General features: G+C 47.2%; 1 protein-coding gene across 1 annotated transcript; it reads left to right on the plus strand.

The window, feature by feature from the left end:
* On the plus strand, positions 1-16,161 carry LOC135914340 (papilin-like). Its single transcript, XM_065447138.2, has 4 exons — positions 1-103; positions 4,217-4,399; positions 12,308-12,517; positions 15,619-16,161. Exons 2-4 carry the CDS (start codon positions 4,240-4,242, stop codon positions 15,819-15,821), a joined length of 573 nt encoding a protein of 190 aa, XP_065303210.2. The 5' UTR covers positions 1-103; positions 4,217-4,239; the 3' UTR covers positions 15,822-16,161.
* Positions 16,162-16,448: the final 287 nt, after the last annotated feature.

Genomic DNA, 16,448 nt, shown 5'->3' on the forward strand with positions numbered 1-16,448 from the left:
GTTCCATTGAGTGTGAATAAGAACAAGTACCATACTGCGCTCTCTCCCCGGCAGCTGTGAAGGAGCCCGAACGCAAGACCAAGATTCGCCGACACCGAACAACGTAAGTCATCACCACGCAAAGCCTCTTTCGAGAGTTTCCAAGCCACTTCACGCGTGACCGGAACCGCAATCGCACGTAAGCGGGATCCCCGTACAACTACTCTGAGCCAAGGCACCGCATATGAATTACTATCAAACTCCGGAGCATCTCGCACCTCCGACTCGTTTACTAGAGCCGTATATATTAGGCGTCCAGTCGCTAACGCTGTGCTCACTTCCTGCTACGTTTTGTATCGATACTTATGGTCGCCTGCCTGGGTCTATGGTTGGAAATGGCCATAGGCTCATCCTCCTCTTCCTCTTCGAACGTGTGGAGGAGGATGATGCACAAAGGATGTTGCCATGCACATGTGCGCATGCGGCATGTGCAAGTGGCGAGGAGTCGGGATTGGGCAGCTTTCCGACTGGAAGTGACCGTGACAGATGCTTTACAGACCTCTTGTCCTATATAGGGTGTCCCAGTTAACGTTATACACGCCCTTTAGTGAAAAAGAAAAAAATAGATTTAATAAATATGGTGCAAGATACAATCTTAAGACCTGGGGTGTAAGGTCGTCAGCCCTCGGACAACCAAATACCGTAGCTTTTATAATCGTAACTTGCACCGTACTCTTTAATTTTTTTTTCTTTTTTCGTTCAACAGCTTGGCTAACGTCAGATGGAACACACATTATACACAAAAATGTTCTGACGCCATAACTGTTTGTAAGAAGCAGGCGTGAGTCAATCACGGCGTTGGACGTATTATTAGCGAAAACGCCCGGCCAACGCGAATATCTCTTGCGAATCATAGCAAGCTCTGTCAAGGGAAAGAATTCACGAAGCCCGTCGTTGGTAAGTGCTTATTTTGCAATTGGCCGGACGCCTTCACTAATGACGTGTCCAGCGCCAGCACTGGCTCAAATTTTCTCTTATGAAGTATCGTAGCGTATAAGAGCTTTTTGTGAGTACGGGCTCAGGGGCGCTATAACGCAAACTTATTCAATTCCGACATTCCGCAGTCAAGTTTCTGTAACCGCCAAATGCTAGTACGGGCGGTGACCCACAAGGTTATTTCAACAACCCAATCAAACCCTCTCCTAATATATAGGAGCTGAGTTTTGTTCGGTTTCAAAGCAACCGCGGTATTTCTTTTTGCTCGTACCTTTCTGACTTATCATACTTTGTATAATACAAGTTCAAAACGCCATAGCAAGGAAATCTACATTGTAAAAGTACGTTATTTCTGTGCTATTTCGTTCTTTTCAGTCATGTTTCTTTTTAACGTTGTATCTCACCTCCTCCTATATATAATCTGGTTATGTGTTTTAATTATGAAATGTGATTGCGTATAATGTACTGACACAAGTAATTGATTATTTAATTTATTCAGTGTGTTGCTTTACGAAATGTCAAAAAAAATTTCATTACTCTATATTTCCGATGTTATGTATTATACTTCTTGATTAATCTTTCTTCTAGTCCCAACTGCCTTGTAAAGGGTTCATTGGCCCAGTAGAGCTGCCCATAACAACTTTTAGTCAATAAACCCCTCCAGAATCTTTTCTTTCTGGGAAATAAAGATGATTTGATCTACAAACAAAACAAAATAAATGTGCTCCTAAAAATATAGCACTGCCTACCGCGACAAATATCTTTAACCGAATTGGCAGACGAGAGACAAGCATTGCACAGAAGGGAAGAGGACATCGTTGGCGCAGAGCTAGCGCAGGCAAACTAAACAACCGGGTGAGGAAAGTAGTCTCAATATCTCCGATTGGGCCGCTTCCCCTTGCTTAGCTTGCGCTGCCTCGTCGACGATTGCGGCGGCGTGCGACGGGGCGTTCCAAAATGCCACCAAAAATATAGCACTGCCTACCACCACAAATTTCGTTAATCGAATTAGCAGACGAGAGGCAAGCAGTGCACAGAAGGGAAGAGAATATCGGTGGCGCTGAGCTGGCGCAGTGAAAGCAAACAACCGGGTGAGGAGAGTAGTTTCAATGCCTCCGATTGGTCCGCTTCCCCTTGCTTAGCTTGCGGTGACTCGTCGACGATTGCGGCGCCGTGCGACGGGGCGTTCAAAAATGCCGCCAAAACGGATACTCGATGAAGAAAATTTGCCACAGGGATGTCGTATACATGGCCAATCAGGCTCGGCAACGTTATACTGCCGCGAAAATGTTTTGTTATACGCAAATAATTCAATTCTCGCTGGCAGCTCCGATTACATAACTGATCAGTGGACAGCCGCTTTCTTCTATTCCTTTCAAAACAGGGCAGTCTCTCGCTATCCAAAAGAAAGTTCAGTTTGATTGTCATATCAACGCACCTCTAGTGCGTACACGTCACTTTGACGTGTGACTTTCTGCGGTTTTGTGATGTCATGTGACACATAGGCAAACTAGGAGCGGCCCGAAAATATTTTCTTGTCAATGATGACAAAAGCGTAGAATAGGAACGAAATGTGTTTTTTTTTCTTTAAGTTTGGCCTATATCATGCAAACAAAACAAAACAAAACAAATGCGCTCCTAAAATATAGCCTTGCCTACCACGACAAATTTTTTTAAACGAATTGGCAGACGAGAGACGTCATCTTTAGATGGGAAGTTATTGCGGCTTTTGTGACATCTCCCGACAGACAGGACAGGCGAAGTGGACATCGCCCTAAAATGTTTGACCAATCTCGGTAAAAAAAAACGAAATAGAAACAGGTTTAGAATAGCTTTACGCTGTAGCACCCCAGATGTTTGCCAGTGACTAATTTCACGTTTAGGAGTACATTACTTGCTTTACGGCGTTAGTGTGAAGGCTTCTTGTTCCACATCCCGGAAACTGGGCTTTTGTTGCGAAATCAACTTCGGGGCAGTCTAAATCACAGACCCTGTTAAACGACATTCTTGTCCCCCCGGTCAGATTTCCTGGGTACCATTTTGCAACACAGCTGTGTACATACATACATACATACATACATACATACATACATACATACATACATACATACATACATACATACATACATACATACATACATACATACATACATACATACATACATACATACATACATACATACATACATACATACATACATACATACATACATACATACATACATACATACATACATACATACATACATACATACATACATACATGCATGCATGCATGCATGCATGCATGCATGCATGCATACATACATGCATGCATGCATGCATGCATGCATACATACATACATACATACATACATACATACATACATACATACATACATACATACATACATACATACATTCTAACCCTTAACTAAATTTACGCGACGAAGCAGCCAGTACGTCTATAAAATATAAAAATGCTTTAATGAATAACCATAAAAATATAAAAAATATCCTCGAGATGCTTCTGTCTGATTGACCGCGGGCTATATTCATCAATGGCCAATTTTAAGAAAATGGTTCCTACTCCGCTCCCGAACCAGAGACCTGCCTGAGAATTTCGGTGATGAATATACAACAAACGAAGTTGTCTCTGTCAGCATTTTGCGACGAAATCGACACTGAATCTTGGCCCGATCAGCGGGCTGCCCACGTATCGCCACCTAGTTCTGTATTCACAAACATGTCCCTTTGCTAAATCTGTTCGCAAGGTGAGATGTCAGTTAATCATTACACGGACTTACTACCATTAGGGAAGGTGGCTGGCATACGGCAAACGGCACTTGCAAAAGAATACGCTCTGTGAATTCGGCACTCGTTGGTAACTAGATCCCACACGTTCTTATGCTTCGGCTGCGCTTATTTGAACATAAACGACAAATCTGACTTCATCGCGCAAAGTGGGAAAAACTTGAGCTAATAGACAGTCTCCATATCAAGCCCGCCACGCTTTCCAAACTCGGGGCCGATTCTGCAGCTCAGTGTGAATCTTCGACAACTCGTTACCTTTGAACCTTTTCACCTGAACTTTGGCGCACTTCTAGTCGTTTAATGCGTCACTCAGTGACTTAACCAGACGTTATGCTTGCTGCATATGGGGAACGCGCAGTTGCCCCACGCTGTACAAGCGCGCCGACCGGTAATATCCAAGTTTTAGTAATATCGTGTTGAGCCTAATGACTTCCCTACGACCGTGCAGATCGAGACACGTCCTTGCCAAAGATGGCGGCATCATTTTCACGAGGCGAACCACTTCAGCGCCATGTCAAGTTTCAAGGTGTATGGCGCAAGTGGATGTTTGGAGTGGTGAGCGCCGCGCTTCTGATGGGCGCGACCATCGCCATGGCCTTCACCTACCCAGCATACGAGCCTGGTGCCCGTGGTGCGTAACCTGTTCAAAAAGTGTACAAAGCCCGTACAATGTAGCGCTTCCTTTCTCTCTGTTCTTTTTTTGTTATCACTCAGTGCTCGCGACCGGCCAATCCCGGTAATAGCGTGCGAGAGCACCGCTCAGATAATTGATGAAGAGCGATAAGGAATAGCACTGGAATAAAATGGGCAGATCACACTGGCCAGGGTTCGACAAAGACGAACCTCGCTGTCACCTTTAACAGCGGTGGCTGCTTTGCTCTTTCGCTTAGCTTTTGCTATGACTTGCTTCTTTGAGTGCTTGTTCAGACTCGTCATTGAGGTTTCCCGATTACTGTGGCAACTATGGCTCGTATTCACACACACACACAAATTATTTCGCCAGAACTGTTCGTATGAGACGGTATCGGCCAATTTTGGGGTTGGGCATATTGTTAGTGAAGGCGGCCGGTCAATTTCAAATATATCTCATGAGCGGTAAGCTTTCTGTACTCCGGCGCTTTATACGTATCGATACCAGCGGGGAATTAGGCAGGGCCTGTACACTAATAAAAATGATTATACGCTACAAATGTTCGTACAAGCAGGTGCCAGGAAACTGTGATGTTCGCAATATCGGCGAAAGCAGCCGTACAACGGGAAAGAGCTCTTGTGAACAAAAAGAAATTGTTAATTCTCCCCAAATTTCAACGGTTAAGGCGATATCGAGATTCCGCTTCCACGGCCCTTCAATTTCTTTTAGGCTGCTCTTAAACAAAGAGTGAGTATGGTGAAGTTGACGTTCCTTTCTATATCAATATACTATATAGTCACATTCTTTACAAAGCGGACGTTTGCATTCGCTTCTTTTAAATTGTGTTTACCCTAAAAGTCGCCCGTTCTCGCCTCCTTGGGATCATTCTTACTGGGCTATACATGTCGCAATAACAAACATCGATCCAAGATTTTCGGTGATGATAGCATAGGGTTATTAAATAGTATTCTACTTCCAGTAGAATAGTATTTTGCTTAGGTTGTTTATTCGCAAATAATACAAGGGTGGGTGAAGAATTTATACATTTTCCGCATGGGTAAAAAAGCAACTATATACTAAGGTCGTGTAAGGTTCGTGCGTGGTGCGGCCCACGGGCAGAAAATAAAAAGTGCAATTAAGGGCACGTGAAGAACTAAACTCGCCCGCAAATGTCCTCATCCGCGATACGGAAGCTCGCAGGATTGTCGAAGTATTTACCGGAAGAGTCTGAGGCGAACGGAGCCTAAAGGCCAAACTACATGTACGCTTGTGGGCGCGCGAAAGCAGGCGCCCGCGCGCCTGCGCATGCGCAGATAGTTCGGGACATATCGTACGCGTCGAAGCGCGGCGCGGGCACATAGATCTTCTCCAGACATTTGTCAATGCTCTGGCTGCCTGAAAAAAAATTGGAGGACGCTTAAGCTTCGCCTTCAAGAGTGGAACGCGACAGCGTTCCCGTCGACCCGCCAAGGGGTCTAAGACAGTGGGCTACGGGGCAGTGACTACGCGCCCCGCATCGGACGCGGTGAGCGTCGAGCAGCGCCGCGTTCGGCACGGTAACGAAATGTGCGCCTGAGCAAGCGACGCACGCCTGAGCCTTAGAAACAGCTCGTTTCTAAGGCAACACCGCATTCACTAGAGACGCTTTTGTACCGCTTTGAAGCATCGAACTCGTGGCTGATGGAAATAAAGAAAAAAAAACTCGTGGCTGAGTGGTAGAGTCTCCGTCTCACACTCCGGAGACCCTGGTTCGATTCCCACCCAGCCCATGTTGCAAGTTGTTTTTTATTCATGAAGTGCCTGCTGGGATTTATCGCTCACGGCCAACGCCGAAGACGCCGACGCCGACACCGACGCCGACGACACCGGCTTTTCTGCGACACGAGCTCCTTAACGCTGTCGCGTTAATATACGAAACGATGTCTACTCAGGCGAAACAAGTGAGCTAAGTGGGCGCACGCTGGCGCGCGCCTTGCAGTTTAAAGCCGCCATTCCAGTTTAAAGACGCCTGGCAGCTGCCAGCGCGCTGTTTCTTATGCGTAGCAGCAGTTGTCTCGTAGCAGCAGTTGTCACACCAAAACACTCCCGCATTCTCAGAACACTGTCCAAGCTTGGAGCTCGAGCGCAATCGGTAAACCTTGCTCTTGCTTTTAGTAATTCCCTTTCTGATCGAACCAGTCCATCTTTTAATGCGCAAGCACTTCAATGCTATACCCAACGAGGAAACCTGTCCGTTTGTCCTTCTATCTGTGACGTAAGACGAATCGCTACAAACAAATCAATGTATAAAACAAAATGAGTTCGAAAGTAAAAGCGTTGACGGTGGTGAGTTTAGAACATACCATCCTAAGATCAGAATGCAAGCGTCTTACCCTCACGGCTAAACACCTACGCTTGCAGAAGAATATATCTGAACCGTATCAATGCGTTGTACCAGCGGTACAAAACAAATTTCAAAGGAGAGCAGTTTCTGTGAAGGCTTTCTTGAAAGATTTGGTAATGGTGGAATAACAGAAACGGCAATACGACCAGTGGCGGCGTGCTGTCCAATTTACCATTACTTCCATTACTACAATTACAATAAATTACCATTAGTACCATTACTCTAAAGCAATACTCCCCTCAGCCGTTGTAGCGGTAGTTTTCAACAGCTTCGCTGGACATCCCTTTTCGCACGGCCCGGATGGTGAGCCAATTATTTCTTTATTATGTGTTTGCGATAGACGGTACGTCTTTTTTTTTTTTCAAGCGTAAATTTGATAAAAGGATTATGCTAGGTTTATAACTGCATTGCGCCAAATAAGTTTTTTTGCAGAGTATTAAAATAAAAATACTAATGCAAAATAATTTACATAGGTACCTAGAGAAACTATGGAGGTTATACAAAGTGCCATCTCGTGGCCCTGCTTTGGGAATTGGCTCCAAAGACATGCACTAGTACCGCGATAATGCTTGTTCTACATAAAGTTGGTGCATTCATGATAGCGGGTATTCGTACCCACACAGCGCAAGTATATGATTTGTTTTGCATAGTTAGTACATTTTTGAGCACATAATGAGGCAGCGCGAAAAAAAAGTTCACTGACGATTCCGATACTCCCTACTGCGAAATTTGAGCGCAGCTCTATACGTGTTTTCCTTTCGCGATATATGAGCTGGGCGCGGACAATCTGTCTCGTGCGACAAGTTGCAAACAGAGCGAAGTTTGGCGCGACTGCCTCGCTAATCTGAAGATCGCGAGAGGCAGCGCGTGGGTGACGAGTCGGCGCGATTCACAGCATCCGCCGCAGACAGACCTCCCAGACGACGTGCGCTACTCAGGCGCCATCTCATATCCATCGGCGCCGCACTGCGCTTTTCTTGCGCTTTCACCATACCCCCTTCCTCCGCTGTCCGCCTCATCGTACCGCTACACTCTCCTCCTCCGCTTTCCTTCTCGTTTCTTTCATCCCCCTCTGCGCTCGGCATTCGCTCTTTCATCCGACGCTGTGCTCGTTCCCTCGGTTACGCCGACGCTGACGCTTGCCGCAGGAATGGGTGCCTAAGAGATGAGCTCTAGAAGCCATCTCTAGGACCACGTGTAGAGCCTACTTGGAGCATTGTAGACATCAGAATCAATACCCCACATCGCGAAAATTTATTGCCAGACACGCCACATCATCCCCAATGCGTTTAGATGGTCGCCGGATGAGCCTTCCGTTGGGGCGTCCCTCCCCCGACCGAAGTGCCACTGATATCTGAGGCCTACTGCGCTTCGCGTTGCCCAACACTGACAGATAACTAGTGAATGAGTTGATAAGAGTGATAAGGAGTGATGAGGAGTTATATGGATCTCATCGCATTGTTGCGGCTCGAGGTGGCCTTTGGGCCAGGAATCCACCAAGCCCTTCGACGGGTACGTCCAGTAGTAGGAATGAAGGAAAAAGGGTTTATTTTACATTGTTTACAATGGCTCCAGATACGGAAGCCCACTTCAAGCAGGAGCATATTAAACCTCTGAGTTCACATCAGGGACCCTATAACGTAGAACTATTCCAATGTTTTTATTCCAACCTATTTACGTCATATTTGCGTAACCGCCGACACAAGCATCGGGCGGTGACACGCCGGGTTGTTTAAAGAAACCAATGAAATGCTTTCCTCGTTTATAGGAGGTCACTTCTGTTTGCTTTAACACCGAATAACAATGCCTACACTGAGCGGCTTGTCTTATCCAATCGGCTGATAAGAGTCGAGGAGCACGGCTCAAGTGGAGAGGGATTCAATGGGGCTGAGCCAGTGCACTGAAAATCGATAACCGGATGAAAATGCGCAATGCGGCGTCTGCGATTGGTCCGCTTTCCCTTACTTAGCTTGGGGTGGCCATCAAAAATCGCAGCGGCATCCAACGAAAGGTTAAGAATGCCGCTAAAAAGTATCATCAGAAAAGAAAAGTTGACTGAGCGAGGTCGTAAACGTGCCGAAAGTGCTCGAAAACGTTACACAGCCACGCAAAAAGTACAGTGAAAGCTCGTTAATTCGAACCGCAAGGGGAAGCCGCTTGAGTTCGAGTTAACGAAAGTTCGAACTAACGAAAGTGAAGGAAAGCAACAGTACACTGCGATTTGGAAGCAGTAGGGCCTGTCAGAAAGTGATGGCGTTTGCTGCGGGCACACGCCATCTTCAAGTCGAAGCTCTGGGTCCGACTGTGCCACACCACCGATGCCCACCAAAACGAACTTTAGCCGAGGCTTAACACCATCACAATGAATCGCGATGGCCGATACCTCCTAATCTGAAAACAGAGGTGCACAACCGATGAAGACTGCCAAGACAAAGACGCTGAACATGTGAAGGCGGCGAAGGCCCTGATTCATTGGTTCTTGATTGCAAGCGCAGCTGCGACGTACTTGATTCGCTGTGTTTTGGCGCTGGCCTTGCCATCTCCGCACAACATTAGCAGCTGTACAAGATTTGTAAAGCCTCCGAGATTCGCAACGGGCAAGAAGTCTCGGAGGTTACGTAGAACGGAGAGGCGGCAGCCGCCGCTGGCTTCTGGCTGACCCCGCGCAGGTTAGATTTTTTTCTGATTTTGCCTTCTCTCGCCGTTCTCTCCGTTTCGGAGGCAATACAGCCTTGTGTGTAGGCAGTAGGCGTGTTTCTCTGGCCGTGTGCCAGGCGAGCGTAGTTCGAATTATCCATGAGGGAACCTTCTCGCGTTCGAATTAACGGACTTTTTTATACATAGACTTCTGTGGAGCTTGGCCGGACCAAATCGTACAGTTCGAATTATCCATAAATTCGAATTATTGAAGTTCGAATTAACGAGCTTTCACTGTATTATTGTACGCAAATAAACCCATGTTCTCTGGCAGGTGCGAGTAGTCAGTGCCTGAACGATCGGCGGCAGCCATCTTTTATTCCTTTCGGAACGGGACAGCCTGCGGCTATTCAGAGAAACATTCAGTTTTGCTCGGCATATTAATGCATCTTTAACGCGTACATGTCACTTTGACGCGGTGAGTTTTCGCGGTTTTGTGCCGTCGCGTGACAGGTAGGTGAAGTGGGTGCAGCGCGAAAACCTTTGATCAATTGCCCAGTCCTAATGGTGAAAAGACCTCGAATCAGAAATAACTTTTTTTTATTTTGTTCTTTGCAGTCATGCATAATCAGTGCGTTCATATCATATCAGATGGGGAGTTACCGCGGGTTTCGTGAAGTCGCGTGACAGACAGGTGAAGTGAGGGTGGTTAAAAAATGTTGGCCAATGGCGGAGGGATGATTGCAGAATTGGAATAGAAAAGTTTGGAATGGCTCTACGTTACAGCGCCCCAGGACACGTCAGCCCCCTCAATGTAAGAAAGGTATCCGCTTCTGATACCATTCTCTTCCCTAGGCGACTAAACGGCCAATCACAATCGTCAAATCGGTTGCAAAGTCCCGCACATGATATCGCACCGTTCCGCCTAATTCCGCGTCCTATGTTGAACCTTAGCCTTGCATATGGCGCAAGCGCCTAGTAATCTGGGAATGCGAGGTCGGCGCCGTTCCCACGGTAGCATCCGACGTTGGCGCTTTTCATCATTCGTTCAGGTTATCCAGTTAAGGTAGAGGGGTCTTTTGTTGACCCATCAACAGTTGGCGTCAACACTGCGTCGACTTCTCGGTAGGCGCTAATGATCGAATGAAGGGGTGGGGGGGCTGCCTCGTGATAAACGTCTAAGGAATGCTCATCACCGTAATGAGGCGTAACAACGGTTGATAATGGTTCTACGCGGATGCATAAGGTGCTAGATAGCGATACTGCGCTTGTTAATGCTTACAATGGAGTAAATCTGATAAGATAGATGAGGACCGACAATAGTTAAATAAATTATTTATTTATTTATTTATTTATTTATTTATTTATTTATTTATTTATTTATTTATTTATTTTCATACTTAAGGATCCGAGGCTATTACAGAGAGGAGTGTTCTAACAATAAATTGTTAATCGAGAAGGTCTTCGATTGCAGCTACGGAGGCGGGAAGGTGGTCCCAGTCACTGCTTCTATGTGGCAAAAAAGGGGCATGGCAAGTGTTAGTGCGACATAAAGGAATCTTAAACTTGAGTTTACGATCGATCCGTGAAGACACGCGTTATCTGGAGGGAGGAAAAGCTCGTTTCTAAGTGTTGGTGTAGTGTAAACAATTTTGCGATAAAGGCTGGAGCGTAGGATTAAAGCTTTAAGGGTCGGATCATGTCCAGTAAAGTTGACGAGGACCGATAAGAATTGATAAGCATCGCATCAATTGTGATAAGGTTAATAACGGCCTATAAGGGGTGATAAAGGTTGGATCGAGTCCGATCAGTTTCATAACAACCGATAACGGTTGATAATGATCGGATCTATTGCGATAAGGCTGATAACGGCCGATCAGGGTTGGTAAGACTTTATATATCTGGTTCGATAAAGTTTCATAACATTGATAATGACGCCGGGCTGCGTGGAGATGAACAAGTGGCACAATGCTTACGCGTGCGTATACAACTGTCGGAGGAGATTCCGCGTGAATTTTTCGATGTTGGTACACCAGGCATTTCTTTTTTTGTAGGAGAGATCACATATAGGCGTGGCAATAATTTCGTATTAATGCAACTCATCGCATGTCTACGCACCGACTAGCTGCGTCTTTCAATAGTTCGAACCTAATTATCGTAATGGCTCCACAAGAGAGGGCGAGTGCGCGTTTTGCTAGCGAACATAGTGAACGCTGGCGCGACGAAACACCCCCTGCCGCGTTACAGGTGTGACCACCGCCTTGGTCAGGTGCTCCGCAGCTGCTGGGGACTGAGGGCCATTGGGCAATCTAATGAGTCATTCGGGAAGGAGTGGCCGAATACTGTACCAGGGAGGCAAATTCCTGTTCTGGTGAGGGGGCGTCTTGTTGAAGCTTAGTGGGTCTTCCTAATTTGGTTGTACCTGGATTAGTATAGCCCCACTTGCTCTCGGCGTTTTTGCCATTGTTCACTGTGAAGACACCCTGGGATGACGGTTGAAATGCCACTCGGCATTTTGTTTGAACTGACTGCTATTTAAGATACCACTGAATATGAAGCCAAATGTTCTTGTTCGACAACGCAGTGACTGTGAACAAAACTGAAACACGTTCCAGTTTTGTTCCAAAGTGCTAATTCTATAGCTTTGCACTTGTAAGCTTCATGCTTCAGCGTACTCTCTCCCTTTGTGCCGGCGATGCTTGGGGAATGAGAGCAATATGTATTCAGGAGTATTCGTACAAAGTACCACCAAATATGAGCCACGCTGTTCAAGGCAATGGTCATAAACTTTCCTGTCACCGACGTGTTCCTAGCCTGCCTTGTTGTTCTTCGAAGCGTACTTCTATTTCCGTTCTTATGTATAGAACGGCATCTTCCTCCATCTGCAGGACCACTTTGCCTGGCACCTGCGCTCCGCGAATGCGCCATAAGGACCAATGACAGCTCGAGGACGTCGGGCCAGCGCTCTGCGCCATGGTTCTTTGTGCGTAGCCGCCGCAGGGGCCACTGCGTGCACTGGAACGCCGACCAAGTCTGCCTGGGTCTGTCGCGTCTGCACTTCGACAGCCTTTCTCTGTGCCAAGCCTACTGCGAGAGAGGTATATGCCACCAGGCTTCATGAACTCTTTCACGAAAAATATGACCAAAATAAGCAGAACCCACGTTCATAAAGCCTTTCAGGTGCTAAAGTTCGGTTCGGAAAGTACCACCAGCCAGTGGTGATAGCTAACTGCAAAAGACTGGATATAATAAGGCTGCTTTGTGAACATGCGGGTTGCGCTGGCCCCGGTGCCTGGAGAATTCAGAGACGAAGAAGATAAGGGCCAGGTGCGAGAAATGCGGCAACGTGGTGGACACGATCACGTCAGTGCGAATCCAACATAACGTATTTTCCCTCCGTCCCGCGCATTTCGTCGTAACTGGTGGCAGAGGTGGGATACCTTCGAAACGAGTCTTAAAGGGCCCCTGAAACGGTTCGGACAAATTTTGTAGGCGCGTAGGATACAGCTTAAGTAGAACATTCGCACCACAATTTAAGCGAAGCGTTACGTATTAATGGAGCTGCAAGCGATTAGAAGTTACCCTCCTCCCTAGCTATGCTTTTCCTCCTCAACTCGCTCGCCGAGCGAGCGGCGCTAAGCTCCGCCTTCGCTGGTTCAGCGTCACGATGGACGTCACATCGCTCACTTCCGGTTGTTTAGGAGCACGCCCCCTTCCGCGCGAGACCTCTCCGCTAGCCGCTAGCCGCTTGGCCGTCGACCGAGAGCTATCGAAGCAGCGTGCGTTGCGAGCATTCTGCCGTAGCGCCGAACGTGTCCGGTACTCCGCTAAAAACAGGCAAGCTGGTCATTTCGGCAAATGACTGGAGGCATAAACTCAAGCTGATGAAGGAACTTTAGCGTAGACGTACGTGAGCAGCCTCATCGGTCTGCACGGTCCAGACACTTGCTGGCGCTGCGCTTAACCAGTCAAACAAAGCGCTAATATTGCTCTAACCAAGTGTAAAGCATTTTAAACATTTATAAATCAACGTGTTGATGATTACACTCCTGCGAAAAATACACACCAGCAGCAAAGAATACACTTCGTTGCTGCTACTGTGTATGGTTGAGCTCTGTGCCACCAGGTGGCTGCACCATGCAGACCGTTCACATTTGCCCTTCTGCTCATCTCGTGGCTCATCCCGGCACAGTCAAGCGGCCAGACCCTGTCCCCTTGCGCTTGCGTTTGCCCTAATACTGGACTCGCGGTTTGCAGGTCGCTAGGTTTGCAGTCCACAAGGCAACAAAGTCGAATCATAGTGCTCGCGAAAAGACAGACCGACTCTGACCGCGGAGCTCTCGTCAAAATGGAGTACGTTGTAACACAAGCAGACGACACTTGCTGTGTGCCGGAAGTGCTGAAGTGTACTAAAAACTATTCTTGTGTATTCTCTTTAAGTTATTTTCTTTTTACAAAAACAAAGTAACTAACATTCCAACTATTACGAGCATCATTTGTTCACCATAAAGTTGGAAAAATTATCGACCACGCGCCCTGGTCAGCCAATCAGATAGCTCGCCCATGTGACGTAATATGGGTTATTTGCATCATATGGGTAGGGGCGGCTTAAAATTCCGCCGAGCAGTGCGCTGCGATCGGCAGCGATGGGTATTTTTAAAACCTTATAATAAATTACACGCTTTACGCAGAGCACTTAGATGCATCAATTAATGATCAGAAGAACCTACTCTAACGACTCAGTACGTTTGTGGAAAATCGCCAAAATCGTTTCAGGGTCCCTTTAAGGAATGTGGTTCTTCCTGTTGTGGCGACGCTGCCATGCCTCTGCGTGTTGCGCCACCAACAGCACTAGGCTGTTCTGGCATAAGTCCTCGCGATTCTAAGATGTCCCAGAATGTGTGCGTCATACAGGGGCTCTAAAAGACGAGATTTATTTATAGTTTAAAAAAGCTAACACAACCTACCAGCGTCTTGCTGGTAGGTCCTGTTGGCTTTTTGTAGGATGGACAAGCGTTCGCTGACACTTACTTACTTCGTAAGCATGAAATGTATAAAACTAGCCGATAGGTAACACCAGTAGAAGGAACAATGTCCCGCCTTTGTTTGTTTGCTTTGTGCTTTTGTTTTTATTTACTCCAACGTTACACACACGCCATTTGGTATTATTGCTGGGAGAACAACGCATAAAAAGACGAGTCAGCAATCCTTCGGTCAACCACATCTGAGGGCAATTTATTCCAATTATTACTGATCCTCGGGAGAAAACGAATACTAAAAAATATATCTCCTTGAGGCGAGAAGCCGAAACTCAAATTAGTGACCCACACGTGAAGACAGGTAGTGCGCTAGCTGGAGATAATTTGAAGCATTTGTTGCCGTTTCATTGTTGCAATTTGTGTAAAAAAATATGGCATTTCCAACCAGAGGGCCATGCCTTGACAGCGACAGCAAGGCTTAGAGATGCGGTTGTACTCCTCTGGCGATGTTCTAACTACACGCGGGCGCGACATGTTAGCGACAAGGGACAAGGCAACCCCTACTCTGTAGAAGGAACAACGCCCTGGCAGCTACCAGGCGTCTCACAACGTTGGCGGGACGAGGAGCGTCGCCAGAGGGCGCTGCACAAGACTCACCTCGATGGTGCAAGAGACTAGACCCACGGGTTATCGTCTGCATTAGGATCTGCGCCCAGCGAAACATTAGATAACGTTAGCCTGACTTCTTCTGCCCGTCCCGCTCAGAGGAGTGCATACTCAGCAGGAAAACTATAGTGCGCTTATAGTGGCGTGCGCACAACGCTCCCGCCAGCAGCTGAACGCTACCATGGCTACACCGAGACGTTTCCATATTGGGTGACCACAGACGACGAACGAATCACGATTTATGTCGTTTATGCGTGCCGCATATAGATTTACGTGCTAACATTCGGTATGTCGTGAAATCGCGACAACGGGCTAAAAGAGGTTATTGAGGTGTTCATGATGCCTTCACCGTTTGGCGGGCTTCGTCCTCTTGGGAGGTCCTAAATATGACGGTGAGTGTTCCAAGCCTCGCACATTTCGTCAAGTAGCGGACCTTAATAAGAGGATGCTTATGCTTACTGTTTCTTGGCAAGGGCCTTAGTCTTTACGAAGTCGACCGCAGTTACGAAATACGAGGTCGGTACAATTTGTTCCTCGCGCGCTCCGATACGCAGACCCGCCCAGCGCTCGCTGCACGCAGCCCGTAGACACCGGCATGCTGCACTGCACCAACGAGGAGTTCCAGCACGGGCGCAGGATGACGTGGTGGTACTACGACAGCCAGGACAAGACATGTCGCCAGTGGGGACAGGTGTGCCTGGCCAACGCCTACGCCAGCCTGCGTGCGTGCGTCACCTCTTGCCTCAGGCAGCATTGACTCCGCAACGACGACGCGGATTTGCGGCGACCAGCCAGGGCTCGACTCGGCTCGGCTCGGCTTTGTCGCCTATCACCTCAAGTCGCCTTCGTACCGAATCGATTCGGAACCATGCCAGTGGATCGGACTAAGGCGGTGCACATTTAAAATATGTCCTCGTCTAGGAATGTTGTCGGTTGTTTCAAGAGAAGCGGGCTCCAGTAAACCTAATTGTGTATATTGACTCAGTATGAACTCGCCAGATGTATAACGTTCAGTTCGGAGCTTGCTTGGTTTGTTTGCTTCTTGTCTTGTACCACTTGTGCGGTCGAAAATGAATAATAAAAAGATAGCACGTGAAGCTCTTCGTTTTCCCCGCTATGCACCTTTCGTATATCGCAAGCATCGAGGCATGGAAAGTTCACCTGATTTCTCATTTTCCTTTCATCATCTGCGAACCCCCCTCATCTCCCCCTCCCCCTTTCTTTGAACGATATCAAATATAGTTCAACTTGTAGGAGCCATCTACATCCATCACGCGTGTCGGACATTTCGTTGTCTTTTCCGCGGCATCCTTGAAAACTGTACGTTTTCTTTTGTGCTGTGTCAATAAAATATATAAATATCAAAGCTTCAGTACCACTGCCC

Source organism: Dermacentor albipictus, chromosome 7, assembly GCF_038994185.2.
Source record: "Dermacentor albipictus isolate Rhodes 1998 colony chromosome 7, USDA_Dalb.pri_finalv2, whole genome shotgun sequence".
Classification (NCBI taxonomy): Eukaryota; Metazoa; Arthropoda; class Arachnida; order Ixodida; family Ixodidae; genus Dermacentor; species Dermacentor albipictus.

Coding starts and splice junctions, on each gene's coding strand:
- LOC135914340 (XM_065447138.2), top strand. CDS start 4,240: ATGGCGGCATCATTTTCACGAGGCGAACCACTTCAGCGCCATGTCAAG. Junction 4,400..12,307: donor ATACGAGCCTGGTGCCCGTG/GTGCGTAACCTG, acceptor CTCCATCTGCAG/GACCACTTTGCCTGGCACCT. Junction 12,518..15,618: donor CCAAGCCTACTGCGAGAGAG/GTATATGCCACC, acceptor TCCGATACGCAG/ACCCGCCCAGCGCTCGCTGC.